The following is a 19,749-nucleotide window of genomic DNA, read 5'->3' as shown; positions in this document are numbered from 1 at the left end:
TCAAAGGGCCTTTCTCAAGGCTAGAGACGAATGAACTGCAAAAGTTTAAAGGGGACTTTCCTGATTATTCAATTTTCACCAATTCTTAAATTGTTTCCAGATTGAAAGTACAGTAATTTACAATTAGTTCGACATTTAGCTAATTGGACGGACATGTAATGCGACTTATTTAGTTGGACATTTTTGTAAACATAGAGATCCAAATTATGACCCCACATTGAAAGTCGACACTGTACCACTGTCATCGCAAATGTTCAATTACAGGTTAAAATCGCCTCCAATGCGACACTGAGTGGCGCTTCGGCACGTCGCATTGAATGTAATTTACTGTACAACATGTCACAAAGCTGGATGGGAAGAAATTTTCCAACTGTGAAAGCTGTGGCGAGTGGCAACAAATCGCATAACAGGAAGGTTTAGCCGAACAAGATGGGGATATCGAGGGAAAACAAAACAATAAACTCTTTAGATTGAAGATAATTTTGTGATCCTGAAAGGACCCTTTTTAGCCTGCATGCGAATCCAACGAGCGAACAAATCATAATGAATGTATTTTTTTGCCATCGCTCCCTTTTAACGCTCATTCGTTCGTCTCGTTGGACTCGCCCCTCTGGCTGAGTCTGCCGATTTGTCTCTATCCTGTGAGTGTGTACCGCTAGAGTATAGAACACGCGGACCCCAAAAAAATATCTTGATTCCACACCGACCGTCGACAGAGACGGACGTGTTTGGAGCTCTATTTACTACCTGTTTTTTTAAAGTTATTTATTTCTCTTTTCAGATTGTCTACCTGCGATTCATCAACCACCTGTCTGCCCTTGAGGACTGCGATAATGGGGAAAACACGGTCAACCGACCCAGGCATACCACATGGAACCAACAAACGACATCGATCGGATACCGGCAAGGAGCCAATATTAGAAAGAACCCGCTATGCTTTATTGGATGGCCACACTGGAGAGGAACCAGTCAATGTTGATAAAAAGGTGAAGGTACCGCCTTATTTCACTACATCAAAGGACATCGGTACTTTGAGATCCGAGCTACTGGCGCAGAAATTGCAGCCGGTGTTCAAAATGTGCAGCATAGGGGTTAAGATTACCTGTCCCAATTTGGAACAATACAAGATCGTTGGAACGTACCTGAAAAAGAACAATCATGAGTTTTACACTCATGATATACCTTCTGAAAAACCATTTAAGGTTGTACTACGAGGTATTCCTGCCATTGAAACAGAGGACATCAAAAAGGAACTAGAGCAATCCCATAGTCTACAACCGCTGGCTGTACATCGGATGACAAGACACAAATCACAAGACAATGGCTTTTCCAATGTTTTGTATCTGATCCACATTAAAAAAGGATCGACCAACATCACGCGTCTGAGGGAAATCAAGACCATTTTGGACAACACGGTACAATGCACTATGGTCCAGGAGGTGCATTTAAGTGGAAATTAGCATCTAGAGCTCGACAGTGATTCTCTAGACAAAAACTGTCTTCGACAAAGTTGTTACATATAATAGAGCGCTCATTTTTATGTTATCAAAAATAGGGTGACCAAAATTGTCGATGAAATGAAAAATCTAACTTTCTTATCTTTATAGATAGAGGTAAACATAGTTCGAAAATATTGTAGCCCTGGTTATTTTAAGTAACTTTGTGGAACAATATTTCTTTCTATCTCTTCAAATAACCGATATAACGCTTTTTCTCTAGGTTGAGTTAGGGTTACCATGAAAAAAAAGGTTTTTTTGCTCTAACTTTTAAATGTAAAATTCTACATCAAAACTGTCTTCGAATGACTTTTAGAGCTTTCCAATCCACGCATTTTACGGTGCATAACTTGTATGTATCTTAGTTCTACTCAAAGTTATTGATGTTTTTTCCCCGAAAACACGACCTTTTCATTTGCTTGTCGTTCTTTTTGTGGCAAACATAATAAAAAATTATTGATAGCATTTTAAAGAGCACATTTGACTCTACATAAGGTGAAACTTTCAAAAGAGTGTTATTTTTTGTATTTGAGTAAATTAAATTTGAAATTATGAGTTTTTGCATATAAATGAACAAGTTGCAATTTTTAAATGCATATAGTAAGCGTAAACTTTAAAGCAGCATCTCTTCAGTTCAGTCTTATAGCCACTCAACATGGAGGTTCAAAGAAGACACATTTTTGTTTTTGTTTTCGGTGGACGAAATATAGAAGACGTTATACAATTATTATTAAAATGCCAAGATATATGTGTTTTGAGTGCCAGAAAGTGCCAGAAATGCCAAATGCTGAGCCAAAGTATGAAGCGTAACCGTGTTCGGGAGATTACAGAAAAATTTTCTGCTGAAGAACTGGGCTTCGCAACAGCTTCGGATCCAGTATTATCTCTTAGTAATAGGCAAACACCAGAGTATTCCGATCTTCTGATTCCGGAAAATGCTAAGCATTTGATTTTGTGGTTTTTTATTTGTATGATTTATGATTTTTATTTATTACTATGAATTTAATTTCCATTATAACAACTTAAACAGGTTAATATGTACATACGGAAGATTATAAAAATAAAAATAAAAATGAATAAAACAATAGGAACAACAAAAGTTTGGTAAAATAATGTCATCAATCAACTTATCGCCAGTAAAATATGTCAATAAATTACTAAAAAATAACACGTCGAGCCCCGAGTTGTTCTTCATACGGTTTCTATTCAGGAAGCATTTGATAATTTGTCGGTCCCCGCTTTTCTTTTTATACAATAAATATATTTTATTGTAGAAAAAGAAAATAGTCAGAAATTTTTCTCGTAATAATTGTATAACGTCTTCTATATTTCGTCCACCGAAAAAGGAAATCAACAATGTGTCTTCTTTGAACCTCCATGTTGAGTGGCTATAAGACTGAACTGAAGTGATGCTGCTTTAAAGTCTACGCTTACTATATGCATTTAAAAATTGCAACTTGTTCATTTATATGCAAAAACTCATAATTTCAAATTTAATTTACTCAAATACAAAAAATAACACTCTTTTGAAAGTTTCACCTTATGTAGAGTCAAATGTGTTCTTTAAAATGCTATCAATAATTTTTTATTATGTTTGCCCCAAAAAGAACGACAAGCAAATGAAAAGGTCGTATTTTCGGGGAAAAAACATCAATAACTTTGAGTAGCATTAAGATACATACAAGTTATGCACCGTAAAATGCGTGGATTGAAGAGCTCTAAAGATCATTCAAAGACAGTTTTGATGTAGAATTTTACATATAAAAGTTAGAGCAAGAAAACCTTTTTTTTCATGGTAACCCTAACTCAACCTAGAGAAAAAGCGTTATATCGGCTATTTGAAGAGATAGAAAGAAATATTGTTCCACAAAGTTACTTAAAATAATCAGAGCTACAATATTGCCGAACTATGTTTACCTCTATCTATAAAGATAAGAAAGTTAGATTTTTTGTTTCATCGTAAATTTTGGTCACCCTATTTTTGATAACATAAAAATGAGCGCTCTATTATATGTAACAACTTTGCCGAAGACAGTTTTTGTCTAGAGAATCACTGTCGAGCTCTAGATGCTAATTTCCACTTAAATGCACCTCCTGGACCATAGTGCAATGGGACCGATACAAACACCAAAATCGGGACGTCACTCAATGTACTAATTGTCTTGGTTTCGGTCATGGAACAAAAAATTGCCACATGAAAACTCGTTGTGGAAAGTGTGCTGCTGACCATCCAACAAGCGCTTGTAGCCTTCCAGAGGAAGAATCTCGCAAGTGTGTCAACTGTGGCGAAAATCACCAAGCCACTAGCCGTAGCTGTACGCATCCGGAAGCAAGCTACTGATAAAACGCAGAATAGGAAGAAGGTTCCAGAACTTACTGACAAAGAGTTCCCTCCAATGGTTTCTCGTACGATTCCTGTTCTTCCTCCTCTTCCACTTCCTACAGGTCGTCCCCAAACGGCCTCTTCTAGCGAAAACCCAAAAATAAGCAACCGAGCTATAGTAAGGATGCAGCTATTGGTTTACCACCTACGCCAACATCTTCACCTCACTCTTCTTCTAGTGAGGATCTTTATAGCATGCAAGAACTTGCAACCCTGTTTCTTGAACTAGATCGACAGACTAGAAGTTGTCGCAACCAACAGGAATAAGTGCAAGTCATTTTTATTATAACCATGGATCGGTCATCTCTCAGGCTAATTAATTGGAATGCCTGCACTCTCAAGAGTAAGGTCATCGAATTCACTGACTTCTTAGTGACAAACAGCATCGACGTAGTTATCGTTACCGAGACGCATCTTAAACCGAATATTAACCTTCGAGTTCCGAATTATCGTCTGTTGGAGGTGTTGCCGTAGCCATCAGAAATAACATCAGATATCGACTTTTGCCGTGCTTCAAACTTAACATCATCGAAGCTATAGGGAAATCACAACATCGATTGGGCCTATTATCGTGATTGCGGTCTATTATCCCAAACAGACGTCAATCAGAGACGGCTCGGCGTTGCTTCTTAAAAACGATATCATCAAGCTAACACGACGGCAGTCGAAATACGTCATCGGCGGGGACATTAATGCTCGACATCAGTCCTGGGGAAACCAAAGGAGGAATCAAAATGGAGTGACTCTAAATGATGATCTACAGTGTGGGCACTACAGGATTCTTAGTCCAGCAACCCCCACTCGCATTTCTCGTTCTGGAGTACATTCCATAATTGATTTCTTCATTACCAACATGGATCGCCACATCGGTGATCCTATTGTCCTTAACGAGCTGAGTTCGGATCACTTCCCAGTGATGGTTGAATTGGGAGTGAATGTCGTAGTCAGGAGGCCACAATGTAGACGAGACTATCATCGTGCGAATTGGGTGGAATTCCAGCAGCTTATCGACAACAATATTGATCTCGATCAGCCTCTTGAATCTCCCGAAGATATCGAAACAACAGTCAGCTATATTCAAACTGCAGTTATTGAGGCTCGCCAAAACCACATCCCAGAAACGATTCAGGTGAGTGACTCTGTTCAAATTGATCCAATTACTAAACATTTGATTAGACTTCGGAACCTCTATCGAAGACAGTACCAACGTACTGGTATTCGAGAGAGGAAACGACAGTATAATCAGTTAACCAAGGTTATCCAGACCAGAATGATTGATCTCCGTAACAAAAAATTCGCAAAAGATATCAGTAAACTTCCGAATAACTCCAAGCCATTTTGGAGGCTCGCTAAAATTCTCAAGACCAAGTCTAATCCTATTCCTCCTCTTCTTCAACCTGACAATTCAGAACAATTGATAACACCTGCCGAAAAGGCTAATGCAATTGGCAACCATTTCGCTAGTTCACACAATCTTGGCCAGAACATTACAAGTCCATTTGAAGCTTCGGCGAATGATACTGTAAGGGCTATTGACAATATTCATTCTGTACCTCAAGAGAATGAAATCATCTCGACTGCAGAGGTTATCTCGGTTATACGCTCGTTGAAGAATATGAAGGCCCCCGGCTTCGATAGTATATTTAACATTGAGTTGAAACATCTTAGTAACAACTTATATGAAATTATGACTTCTGTCTTCAACAGATGTCTATCACTTAGCTACTTCCCCTCGAGTTGGAAGTTGGCAAAAGTGATCCCGATACTAAAACCTGGAAAAGATCCTTCTTCTTCAAAGAGCTATCGACCAATTAGCCTTCTCCCAGCATTTTCGAAAGTATTCGAAAAAATTATATTAACGCGCATTCTTGCTTTTGCAGATGATCACAATATATTTTTGGATGAGCAGTTTGGATTCCGAAAAGGCCACTCTACCATTCACCAGCTTCGTAGAGTATACAACATAATCAGACGAAACAAGTCAGTTTATTATTATTATTATTATTATTATTATTATTATTATGTTTGATTTATTTCGGCCGGCTTTAACCTTTTAGGTCATTCGCCGTCTCTCGGAAAAAATTGATGTTACAAATGTATACAATACTACAAATAAACATAGTGGAGAATGAACGACACATTACTCATTCTTTCAACATTTAAAATTATGATGAAGCGAAGCAGCGCTTTTATGGAACAAGTTATTTTATCCGTTTGTCTACTCTTCCTTGTAGCCATTGTTTTCGCAAATCGTAATATTTCTGTCCGGCGTATGTGATGTTTCTGGAAAATCGCAAAGGAACAGTATGTTGTTCATTATGAGGATTAAGATGATACTCACACGAGCTATACTCAGGCTCCCCGCAGCACCTGCCGCCGGAGGCTCATCAGTTGAAGTCGGGACCTCTCCGGACAGGGATGCTACGGGGTAGGTGCTCATTTAAATTTCCCAAGCCGGCATCCTTCAGAAACGACAGAAGAACCTCCTCACGAACAGGATCATTGCTGAGAACAACCCTTATTGAAGTTGAGAGCAATTTTTTCCGTTCTCGCAGGTCATGGTATTCCACGCAGTTAATTGGCATATGTTCTACTGTTAATCTGGTGTCACATGTTGTACAAATTGGTGGATCACATCTGGTGATCGTGTGAGCGTGGGTCACCCTTGTGTGTCTCGCACGCAACCTTGACAGGACCCTTTGTTCCCGTCTGTTGTCTCTATCGTTCCATCGGATCAATTCGCCTTTAACTTTGCTTAACAACCCGGTGGAGCTTCTCCAGTGTCGCGTGAAGTGAACGATAGCTTCGTTCTTAAAGTTTTTAAAAATGTCAGTCGCAGGAACGGTGTCTGTCGCGAATGTATGTGCCGATCTACCAGCAGTCGCCAGTGTGTCCGCTCGCTCATTGCCATGAATATTGCTGTGTCCGGGGACCCAACACAAAGTTGTCATTGATGCGCAGTTTACCTCCATTGCCTGAATAAATGGATGCCGTGACTCTCCCGCTTCCAGGGCTGAGAGCACCGAGAGCGAATCGGTAAAAATGACCACTGGAATATTAGCTGGGACTCGGCATATAGCATGCGCTATGGCCGTCGCTTCCGTCGAAAAAATCGAGCACAACCTCGGCAGTTTGAGACATAAGCCACATCCGATGCCGCTGATTCCAATTCCAACTGAATCGTTGCTCTTGGATCCGTCAGTGAACACTTGCATGTGGTGGGGGAATTTCATGTTCACAAGTTCAGCAAACTTTGCTGTTGCCACGCTAGAGCTGGGGTTGGCCCCTAGTGATGATGCCAAGCTGGTGTCGATTCTGAGTCTTCTTTCGAACCACGGTCGTTTCCATACGCGGTGCAACCGGGCAAGCTTCGGAAAATCAGTTCCAGCGAAACTGCGATAAATCTCTTTAGTCACCTGGAGCAGCACACAATCGTTCCCTGTGGTTTTTTCCAGATAACTGAGAGCACGTTTGATGACGGTGACTGCAACGATCCAGCGGAAAGGGAGAACCCCTGCCTCAACACAAGCATCTGTTGCCGGGGTACCGGGCAAAAGATTTGAGCAGAGCCTCACCGATCTGTTGTAGAGTGGAGCAAGTACACTTATCAAGCCGCTTCTATTGATGCACGTTGCTTACACCCCGTAGAATATGCGGCTATTGATGAGAGCTTTGCTAATATTCAGCCCGGTATGCCTGTTCCATCTGGGATGACGCGAGCTGATGGTGCGCAGCAGTCTTAAACGGCTCTCGCATTCTTGTTTAATCCTGCGAAAGTGTGGTGTGAAAGAGAATTTTCGGTCAATGGTCACGCCAAGTATCTTGGGTTCACGTCTGAACGGGATGATGGCGTTTCCCAGTTTCACCGGAACACCAGTTACCACATGGTTCAAGTTGCAGCAGTGGGTTATCGCGCACTTCTCTGCAGCAATCGAGAAACCGACCGATTCAGCCCAGCGTCCAATCGCGTTCACCGCTGTTTGTAATTTCCTACGGACTGGACGAACATTTCTTCCAGACACAACAATGACGATGTCGTCCGCATAAACAAATACGTACACATTCCTTTTTTTTTTCCCAAAATATATTTTTTATTAAGGCACATGTGGCGTTAGCCTGACGGGGCCGGGAGTCCAATATTTTGACAATTTTTGTCTTACAACTATGTTGGCCTACCCTATTAGGCCTACGCGCTCACCTCTGAGGTTTAATAGTATTGCCAATCAACAACAACGCGTCCTTGTGGTCAGCACAGGCACTGTGGAGTGACCGCTTCAGCGTATTGTCAATTTGTGTGAGTAGAACCTAATAGGATAAAAACAAAACCGACCAAAAGAAAACAAAAGTCCAAAGTTAAAGATCTAAGAGTTTATCGATTGCGTTTTATGATAAAATAGGTTAATCCTAAAATCTACTTAGCGGTAAATTATGCTTAATCTAATGCCTGATGGATAACTAATCTAAAAATTACTTACAACTACAGAATTCGCCTTTGATTAGTCCTGCTATCTCCGAGTCCAATATTATTGGTGACCGGTGAGAAATACAATATGGCTTACATACAAAATTATACATATTAAATATATACTTATTACTAGATCTTACCACTAGAACACTGATATCGTAGAATTGAAAATTGGAATTATTAAAGGGAACTAAACGTGAGTAATCTAATTGTATTATTAAATTATGGCAGATGAGAAATGCCCAATAAGCCCAATAGTTCCACAAATTTATATTCTCACACTATATAAATTTATAGAACTATCGGTAGATTGAAATCATACTTATATAAACATAATCATGTAATGGAAATTACTATATATATTTGCTTATAATTATGTCTTCCGACAGGAAAATTATATTCTCTCTCTCTCTTTCTTTATTAATAAAATAAATTACGGATCAAAGTGTTTTTCTTCTTTATTATTCATTTCCGTATTGGAGAATTATAATTTTGGAATCCCGTTGGAATAAATCCAACATTATATAATTTTCGTTTATAAACGAAATTAATCGATTCGTGAGCATGTCAAATCGTGGTTCTAAGTCCGATGGTAGCAAGGGCGCACATTCGAAGAATGATGGTAGCGATAAGATGGAGAAAACAGCCGATGGATACGCATGTAAGTCTTGTGGAGGTCCTGATACCGAAGAAATGGTGCAATGTGATCAGTGCAACGGATGGCATCATTACGATTGTGTGGGAGTAACAGATGAAGTTGCCAACCAGAGCTGGAGATGTACCAACTGCATGACCGCAAAAGGGTTCCAGCGAACTACGTCAACTTCAAACATACAACCAACATCGAAGGATGCCAAGAAGGAGTCAAAATCCAAACGTACGTCCTCTGTTCAGAAAGCCACAACAGCAGTACCTACTTGTTCATCGCATGACAAAGCATCGATTCACTCTGAGCCATCAAAGTCCTCCAAGCCGATGGAAAGTTGTCCACCTACAGAGACATGTCCACCTAAAAAGAAGTCAGAACCAATGTCGTCGTTGAAACAGTCCGATTCAGTGCTGTTGAAGAAGCCGAAAGAAATTCATCAGTTGAGTTTACGCAATGAACAACAGAATGAAATAGTTTTCGCACCGTCAGTTGAAGGAGTTCCTACAATCGAGCTAGAAAGGGCCTTTTCAGAAGTGTCATGTTCATCGTCGAAGAGATCCGTACGTAATCGTGCTAAATTAGAACTCTTGAAGTTGCAGGAAGAAAGGAATTTCGAGGAGAAGCAACAGCGTGAAGAAGAAGAACGCCAACGAGTGGCTACTCTGGCGAAGGCAGAAAAGCACAAGGAGTTTCTAGATAAAAAATATAAAATTCTGGAAAACTTAGCTAAAGAAAAAGGGTCGAGTCGGTGTTCCGGTTCTATTGTTTCAAGAAGTCGAGTAGAGGAATGGGTTGAGTCTTCCAGTCAGGCACAATTGGAAACCGATAAACGTTCATCTGATCCTGCTACTCAGCAACAAGCTCAACAAGTGGACAATCGAAAAGAACAAACGCAGCAGGAACCGATTCAGCAGCAAGAAGTTCTATTAGAACAGCAGCAACGACAGCAACAGCTGCAACAAGAGCAGCTCCAGCAGCAACGGCAAAAACAGTTTCAGAATGAAGAAGAATTCCGACGACATCAACAGCTGCAACGTGAAGAACAACTGTATCAAGAAAAACTTCTGCATGAACGAAGGCAACGGTTACAACAGAACGAAGACCGCATCAACCAACTATGGGAACGACAGTTACTACTGGAAAAACGCTTGCGTGAACAACCATTAACAAACACTATTCAATCTGAAAGTCAAAAGTCTCCCAGACAAATTCTTGCGTTACAATCTAACATCCTTCAGGAGAATCTTGAATCAGATAACCATAACCGAGATTCAGTGCGTAGACAGTCAGGTCAGTTTAGTCCAAATACTCTACCTCAGTCGACGCGAGTTCAACCCGAGATGGTTCACCCAGTGGGCCTGCTATTGGCACTCCAAATGCTACAAACGTTCAGATTTTGCCAGAGAACTCTATGATTGTTGAAAAAGACTACAACCAGTTTCAGTTATCACGCTCTCAGATTGCAGCACGGCAGGCAGTTTCGAAGGACTTGCCTACATTTTCCGGCAATCCGGAAGAATGGCCGATCTTCTTATCCATGTTTAATAGCACGACAGCTATGTGTGGATTCACGGAAGAAGAGAATCTAGTTCGGCTGCAAAGAAGTTTGAAGGGGAAAGCCTACGAGGCTGTTAAATGCAGACTAATGCATCCCGGAAACGTTCAAGGAGTTATGGACACACTGAGAATGTTGTACGGTCAACCAGAAGTCATCGTTCACTCGCTGATTGGGAAAATAAGTTCGCTACCGGCGATTCGAGAAGATCAACTGGAAACGCTAGTAGATTTCGCAGTGAGCGTGCAGAACTTTTGTGCGACAGTCGAATCATGTGGTTTGGAGGAATATATGTACAATGTTGCTTTGTTACATCAGTTAGTCAGTAAACTACCACCATCGCTCAAGCTTAACTGGGCTCAACATCGGAAGACGTTTCTCACGGTCAACCTGGTGACCTTCAGTGAATGGGTGTTTACCCTTGCAGAAGCAGCAAGCTCCGTAACGTTTCCCACTGTATCGTTGGAAACAAAACCCAGCCGCAACGATACTCGGCGGAACAAGAAAGGAGACAGTTATCTCAATACGCACACTGAGACTCCACATGACATGAATTCTCATACGTCCCCGAAAACGGCAGTACTTTCCACATCAGCACCAAATAAGGAGACTTGTCGAGTGTGCAAAGGGAACTGCAAATCTCCGGACAAGTGCAAGCGCTTTCTAGAGTTCTCCAGAGATTCCAGATGGGCGATAGTCAGGGAGTTTGGACTTTGCCGCACGTGCCTTCGCCAACACAAAGGAAACTGCAAAGCCAAACCATGCGGCAAAGATGGGTGCACATACCGACATCACGAACTGCTACACAACGACCAAAAGACCCAAACATCGACCGGGAACCAAGAATTACTCCAAGCTAGTACCTCTAGACATAGCTGCAACACACATCAGACTACATCAAGCTCTGTGTTATTCCGTTATCTCCCGGTAGTGTTGTCAGGTCCTGGGAAGGAGGTACATACTTATGCCTTTTTGGACGAAGGCTCCGCACTGACGCTCCTGGATCAAGAGCTCGCTGACGAACTGAAGCTAGATGGAACCACTAGTCCACTTTGTCTGCGCTGGACTGGAGGAACACAACGTCATGAGAAGAATTCCAGTATAGTCAAGCTTCACGTTGCTGCACGACATCACGAAGCCAGAAAGTTTTCCTTAGAGGATGTGCGAACGGTGAGCCAGTTGATGCTACCACGTCAAACCTTGAACCTTGATGAACTTAGGCGTCTGTATCCTCACCTGAAAGGACTGCCGATCGAGTCATACCAAGACGCTCGTCCACGCATCCTAATTGGAATGAAGCATGCACAGCTGGGACTTTCTCTAAAGAGCCGCGAAGGAAAACTGGGTCAACCGATCGCGATGAAGACACGACTAGGGTGGACAGTCTGTGGGGGATTGTGTAATGAGGAGACTCCTAATATGTTTCATTATACGTTTCATGTACATTCGGACAATGATGGATCTGACGAAGATCTACATCGAGCTGTGAAGGAGTATTTTTCCATCGACAGCATTGGAGTTTGTAAGCCAGCTAAGTTACTCCTATCGTTTGAAGATGAGCGAGCTAGGTCTCTCTTAGAGTCCCGTACGCGTTTTAACGGCGAACGGTATGAAACAGGCTTACTTTTTCGATACGATGATTTCCGTCTACCCGATAGCCGAGAAATGGCGCTACGTCGGCATCGATCTCTGGAGAAACGCATGGCGAAAGATCAACGGCTGGCGGAAGTTCTACAGAAGAAAATTGCAGACTATACTACAAAAGGTTATATCCACAAGTTATCCAACGATGAAGTCAAACAACATTGCAGCGAAACCTGGTTCCTGCCAGTATTCCCAGTCACCAATCCAAACAAACCCGAAAAAGTGAGAATAGTGTGGGACGCAACTGCAAAAGTTCATGGGAAGTCACTGAATTCCGTTCTACTAAAGGGGCCCGATTTGCTCTCCTCTCTGTTCGAAATTCTACTCCGTTTTCGCATTCATCCTGTTGCAGTAACTGCAGACATCCGCGAAATGTTTCATCAAGTGTTGATACGTGAAGAAGACCAACGATACCAATGCTTCTTTTGGACGGATGAACAGGGGAATCTAGCAGTATACAAAATGAAAGTAATGACATTTGGGGCATGCTGTTCTCCGAGTAGCGCTCAATACGTGAAGAACATAAATGCAGAACGGTTCAAGAGTGAATACCCGGCGGCATACGAGGCCATCACGAAATCACACTACGTCGATGACCTGTTAATCAGTGTTGCTTCTGAGGACGAAGCCATACAGATAGCGAAGGATGTTAGGCACGTGCATGCACAAAGCGGGTTCGAGATTCGAAACTGGATCAGCAACTCCAGACGGGTAATGTCAGCACTACAAGAAGTAAACATGGAGGAGAAATGTCTTGACCTATCATCAGAACTGTCTACAGAGAAGGTCCTAGGTATGTGGTGGAATACAACGTCTGACGCATTCACGTACAAAATCGGTTGGACTCGTTTTGACGGAGCTCTGTTAAATGGTCAAAGACGACCTACAAAGCGCGAGGTTCTACGGATTCTCATGTCTATATTCGATCCACTTGGACTGATTGCTCACTTTCTAGCGTACTTGAAAGCCTTACTGCAGGATATTTGGCGATCCCGTATAGGCTGGGACGAGGAAATAGAGGATAATGCATTCGCGGATTGGATCACTTGGTTGAAAGTTTTGCCAAAAGTCGAGAACGTTCAGATCGCTCGATGCTTCAGCGTCAGATATCCATTCACCGAAGCCGATGAAGTACAACTACATACTTTTGTAGACGCTGGGAAAAATGGAATGGCAACTGTATGTTTTCTTCGCTTTGTCAAAGAGGGAAAAATCTACTGTTCACTCGTTACTTCTAAGACCAGGGTTGCACCATTAAAGCTGACCTCGATCCCTCGAATGGAGTTGCAAGCAGCAATTATAGGGACACGTCTCGCTCGAACGGTTGTTGAAACGCTTCGTATACGCATCACGAATAAGTTCTATTGGTCGGACTCAAGAGATGTTTTGTGTTGGATCAACTCCGACCATAGACGATACACGCAATTTGTTGGATTCAGAGTAACGGAGATCTTGGAAGCTACAGAAGCACACGAATGGCGATATGTACCAAGCAAGCTGAACGTTGCTGATGATGGCACGAAGTGGGATGCGAAACCTGATTTGTCCCTGGAGAGTAGGTGGTTTAATGGACCTGACTTCCTATGGACGGCTGAAGACATGTGGCCTAAGTCAAACATCAGAAGCAAATCCACAGACGCTGAACTCGTAGCAAGCCTTGCTGTTCACCTCAAATTCTTGGAACCAGTTGTCTGCGTCGAAGACTTTTCGGACTGGGAGCGATTGAGAAATATAATTGCATGGGTACTGCGGTTCCCAACAAATTGCCGATTCAAAAAACGGCAACAGCCAACAATCAGAGGCCCTCTCGTCGAAAGTGAACTACGCGCCGCTGAAGCATACTTGATCCGTCTCGCGCAGCAAGAATGTTTCCCCGAGGAGTTCTCCATCCTACAAAACTCATCACAAAATGGAGGGAGCATAACGACGCTTCCGAGATCAAGTTCGTTGTATAAAATGACTCCATGGCTGGATGAACGCGGTATTATCCGAATGAGAACCCGTATCGCAGCCTGCCAATACGCTACTGAAGACGCGAAGAAACCCATTATTCTACCACGCAAACACCACGTCACTACCCTTATAATATCGCATTACCACAATAAATACCACCATCAAAACCACGAAACGGTGATAAACGAATTACGACAGAAATACCAAATCGGTCGCATACGCTCGTGCTTTAACCAATCACGCAAAAATTGCCAAAGATGCAAGGTCGAACATGCAATACCAAACCCTCCACTAATGGCAGATCTACCTCCTGGACGTCTAGCAGCATTCTCGCGTCCATTCACGCACACGGGAATCGATTACTTCGGTCCAATTGAAGTTGTGATTGGTAGGAGAGTTGAGAAACGCTGGGGTGTACTAGCCACCTGTTTGACCGTTAGGGCGATACATATTGAAGTGGTTCACTCCCTGACCACTAGTTCCTGCATCATGGCAATCCGCAATTTCGTCGCCCGACGTGGTCAACCCCGAAAATTCTACAGCGACCGGGGAACCAATTTCGTCGGAGCGGACCGCGAACTAAAGAAAAATGAAAAGTTAATCGATCATGACGAGATCATGAAAGAATTCAATAGCTCTGAAACTGATTGGGTGTTTAACCCACCACTTGCACCGCACATGGGGGGAAGCTGGGAGCGGCTAATTCGTACAGTGAAGAACAACCTGATGGCCGTCTGCACAACGAAGAAACCGACTGATGAAGTCCTTCGAAACACCTTAATCGAGATAGAAAACGTAGTCAATTCCCGACCACTAACTCACGTACCGACAGATGACGACTCTGCTCCTGCGCTCACGCCGAACCATTTCCTTCTCGGTTCATCCAACGGGAGCAAGCCACTTGTCACCAACAATGATTGTGGTCTCATCCTGAAGCAGAACTGGTGTACCTCGCAAATCCTGGCTAATCTCTTTTGGAGGCGGTGGCTTACCGATTATTTGCCTGAAGTTACTCGTCGATCCAAATGGTTCCAGTCTGTGAAGCCCATCGCCACGGGTAATATCGTGATCATCGTTGACCCCAAGATGCCTCGAAGCTGCTGGCCGAGAGGAAGAGTCATCAATACAAATCCTGGAAGGGACGGACAAGTCCGGTCTGCGACCGTACAAACTGCCACTGGTATCTACGAACGGCCGGTCGCCAAGTTAGCGGTGCTAGATGTTCAGCGCGTCGAGTCGTAAGCCAACCGGAAGTTGGCGTACCCTGGAGGGAGTGTTGGCCTACCCTATTAGGCCTACGCGCTCACCTCTGAGGTTTAATAGTATTGCCAATCAACAACAACGCGTCCTTGTGGTCAGCACAGGCACTGTGGAGTGACCGCTTCAGCGTATTGTCAATTTGTGTGAGTAGAACCTAATAGGATAAAAACAAAACCGACCAAAAGAAAACAAAAGTCCAAAGTTAAAGATCTAAGAGTTTATCGATTGCGTTTTATGATAAAATAGGTTAATCCTAAAATCTACTTAGCGGTAAATTATGCTTAATCTAATGCCTGATGGATAACTAATCTAAAAATTACTTACAACTACAGAATTCGCCTTTGATTAGTCCTGCTATCTCCGAGTCCAATATTATTGGTGACCGGTGAGAAATACAATATGGCTTACATACAAAATTATACATATTAAATATATACTTATTACTAGATCTTACCACTAGAACACTGATATCGTAGAATTGAAAATTGGAATTATTAAAGGGAACTAAACGTGAGTAATCTAATTGTAACCCAGACGATTAGGAAATTATGGCAGATGAGAAATGCCCAATAAGCCCAATAGTTCCACAAATTTATATTCTCACACTATATAAATTTATAGAACTATCGGTAGATTGAAATCATACTTAAATAAACATAATCATGTAATGGAAATTACTATATATATTTGCTTATAATTATGTCCTTCCGACAGGAAAATTATATTCTCTCTCTCTCTTTCTTTATTAATAAAATAAAATACGGATCAAAGTGTTTTTCTTCTTTATTATTCATTTCCGTATTGGAGAATTATAATTTTGGAATCCCGTTGGAATAAATCCAACAAACTATGTTAGTAATATGTAACCGATTACTCGCGGTTGGCTCGAGGTTAGTATTACAAGTGTTCTCATAATTGGTATGTTGCAGTCTTCGATGCTCTGTAAGTGTGCCCGACACGGGATACTTCCTATTGGGATGCAGCTGACCATTAATCAGCAACGCCCCCCTAGTCTGTACCCCATATCTAGCGTGGTGCGTCTTTCTCGACTCGAGGAATCCAGGATAGAATGGTCACTAGCCGGCGCAATCATCAGCTCGTATAGAGTTGTCATAAGCGGTACAACCTTTGGCTCTTGTTGAATGATCAGTGGACTGCACAACCTTCGGCCCGTGCATCTGTAAAGAGTGTGTGTATGTATTGCCGCGACTAAGTAAAAGTTTATCGATCGGATAGGAGGGATATGAAACAGGGACACAACAAAGGAAACATCATTAAACGTTGACATCGGCGTTTCTGAGGAACAGGTATAGATGAAGCAGAAGATCAGGATCACGGCCACCTAAGATATCCCGGACGGGGATATCCGATTGTCTGCCTTGTGCTCTCAGTGCTCTAGAGAGCTGAGAGCGAGCAGCATGGAACCGGATACACGACCAGACAACATGCTCGATGTCGTGGTAGCCATCGCCACAATCACAAAGATTGTTTGCTGCGAGCCCAATGCGATAGAGATGCGCGTTTAGGTTGTAGTTATTGGACATAAGCCGAGATATCACGCGAATGAAATCACGACCTACATTCAATCCCTTGAACCATGCACTCGTCGAGACCTTAGGGATAATCGTGTGTAACCACCGACCGAACTCATCACCACTCCACATGCGCTGCCAACTTACGAGCGTATACTGACGAGGAATGTGGAAAAATTCATTATAAGCAATTTGCCTTTCAAAAAGTGTGCCTTCTAAAGCGCCCACCTTAGCTAGCGAGTCCGCTTTTTCATTCCCCGGAATCGAGCAATGAGAGGGAACCCATGCTAAGGTAATCTTGAATAATTTTTCGACCAGAACACTCAATAGTTGTCTTATTCTTGTTAGGAAATAAGATGAGCGTTTATCAACTTTCATTGAGCGGATTGCCTCTATTGAGCTGAGACTGTCTGAAAAAATAAAATAGTGGTCGATGGTAAATGTTTCAATGATCCCTAATGCGTAATATATCGCACCCAGTTCAGCGACATACACGGAACAAGGATCTTTGAGTTTGAAAGAGGCACTGGAATTTTCATTGAAGATGCCGAAGCCAGTGGACCCGTTTATGAATGAACCGTCAGTAAAGAACATTTTCTCAGATCTAACTTTCCCATATTCTGCCGAAAATATCGGCGGAATAGAATCGGAGCGTAGGTGATCTGGTATTCCATGGATTTTTGTCGCATGGACAGATCAAAAATGACAGAGGAATTGCAGAAGTAAGGGAAGCAAACTTGGTTGGAGATGCCTGGTGAAGGGAGCACGTCGTGGGTAAGGTACTCATGGTATAAAGACATAAAACTTGACTGAGGAGTCAGTTGGAGTAGATTTTCGAAGTTATCAATCACCAATGGATTCATGATCTTGCAACGGATGAGAAATCTGTAGGATAATTCTGTGAACCGAAGAGTAAGCGGGGGTACTCCTGCCAAAACTTCGAGACTCATCGTATGTGTCGAATGCAAACACCCCATGGCTATACGCAAGCAACGATATTGTATTCTCTCCAGCTTGAGAATATGAATCCTGGCAGCTGATCGGAAGCAAAAACTGCCATATTCTAACACTGATAATATCGTTGTTTTGTACAACTGAATGAGGTCTCCTGGATGGGCACCCCACCATGTTCCGGTAATTGTTTGGAGAAAATTGATTCTTTGCTGGCATTTCTGTTTCAAATATGCAATGTGTCTCCCCCAGGTACACTTAGAATCAAAATATACACCCAGGTATTTGAAAAACATAGAGTGTTGGATCGTTTTGCCGGATAGGTGAAGCTGGAATTGGGCGGGTTCGTGCTTCCTAGAAAAAACGACCATTTCAGTTTTCTCCGTAGAGAATTCGATACCCAGCTTGAGGGCCCACACATTCCTTGGTAGACATTGGAACACGGAGTTGACACTAACCAAGAACAGTGTTAAAGCCAGCGCGGACCCCTGAGGAACGCCATTCACCTCTACAAACTCGTCGGACTGGCATCCTCCAATTCCAACTCTGAACTTACGGTCATCTAGGTAATCCTGGAGGAATGAGCCGAGTCTACCTTTCACGCCCCAATCAAGAAGCTGACGAAGTACTCCCACACGCCAAACGGAATTGTATGCCTTTGCAATATCGAGGATGGCGATGTTGCTGTGATGGCCTGAGTCGACGGCGCGCCAAATCGTATCACTTAGTGATCCCAGGTAACCACTAGTACCCAAACCCTGCCGAAAAGCGAACTGCCGGTTGTCCAAATATTTGCCGTCTTCCAGGAACTGCATTAGTCTACGATTCACCATACGCTCCATGATTTTTCCTACACAAGGTAGTAGACTAATGGGGCGGAAATCGCTGGGGGACCTCGTCTGCGTTTTCTTGGGAATGGGAATGATTAATGCAGTTTTCCACTTCGTCGGGATTGTACCGTTGCTCCAAATCTGGTTGTACAGGTCCAGCAGAACCCTCTTTCCATCTATTGGTAGGTGCTTTAAGAGATGATAGCTGACGTTGTCCATTCCCGGTGAGCTACCTTTGGCCGTGGAAAGGGCGTAATGCAGCTCAGCTCCAGCGAATGGTCTGTTGTACACCTGCGCATAATCGGGCGGGAAGACGATGGGAAATTGTCGTTCTACCCTTTGTTTACGTGCCAGAAAGCGCGAAGGGAGAGCAGTGTCGGCAGATAACGAGGCAAAAAACAGGAAGTGGGTTATATCTATGGTATAACCGCAAGGGTGACGTAGGACTATCGTTGATTTAGAGATCATTTGTATGAAGTTGAATCTGAATTCATTCTGAATGAATGAATATTTGGAGAACTTCGAAAACGAGAGCGTTACGTTGGAGGCACAAGGTTTTATGCATCCAATATTGGATACGGAAATATCCTACTGATGGGGAAGAATAATCTTCTGAAGCTATCCTGTTAATTGCGATTGATTGAAAAACCACAAAACCAAATGTATTTGGTCACAGTGTTACATGAATAGAAAACATTCAATTAAACTCTTTCACATGAATATATTTTGAAAATTCCCAGAGGAACTGGCAGATTATTTTCAGTAACGATTAGATATTTCCACATTTTCCTCGATACTGGAAGCCCACCAGTGGTTAATACCAACTCGATAACCACCTGTTAATAGCACTTGATTAAAACATATTTGGTCACAGTGTAACATGGATAGAAAACATTCAATTAAACTCTTTCACATGAACATATTTTGAAAATTCCCAGAGGAACTGGCAGATTATTTTCAGTAACGATTAGATATTTCCACATTTTCCTCGATACTGGAAGCCCACCAGTGGTTAATGCCAACTCGATAAC

At 42.5% G+C, this 19,749-nt stretch overlaps 2 protein-coding genes across 2 annotated transcripts; both read left to right on the top strand.

Moving 5' to 3' along the window:
* Window positions 1-8,908: 8,908 nt before the first annotated feature.
* Window positions 8,909-10,408, top strand: LOC129766296 (bromodomain-containing protein DDB_G0280777-like). Its single transcript, XM_055766817.1, has one exon. It carries the CDS (start codon window positions 8,909-8,911, stop codon window positions 10,406-10,408), a length of 1,500 nt encoding a protein of 499 aa, XP_055622792.1.
* On the top strand, window positions 10,405-15,387 carry LOC129766295 (uncharacterized). The gene has a single exon (XM_055766816.1). The coding sequence runs from the start codon at window positions 10,405-10,407 to the stop codon at window positions 15,385-15,387; it is 4,983 nt and encodes a 1,660-aa protein (XP_055622791.1).
* The last annotated feature ends 4,362 nt before the right edge of the window (window positions 15,388-19,749 follow it).

This window comes from Toxorhynchites rutilus, chromosome 2 (assembly GCF_029784135.1).
Source record: "Toxorhynchites rutilus septentrionalis strain SRP chromosome 2, ASM2978413v1, whole genome shotgun sequence".
Classification (NCBI taxonomy): Eukaryota; Metazoa; Arthropoda; class Insecta; order Diptera; family Culicidae; genus Toxorhynchites; species Toxorhynchites rutilus.
The sequence above is the reverse complement of the archived record's forward strand: the minus strand, read 5'-3'. Positions and strand labels throughout refer to the sequence as shown.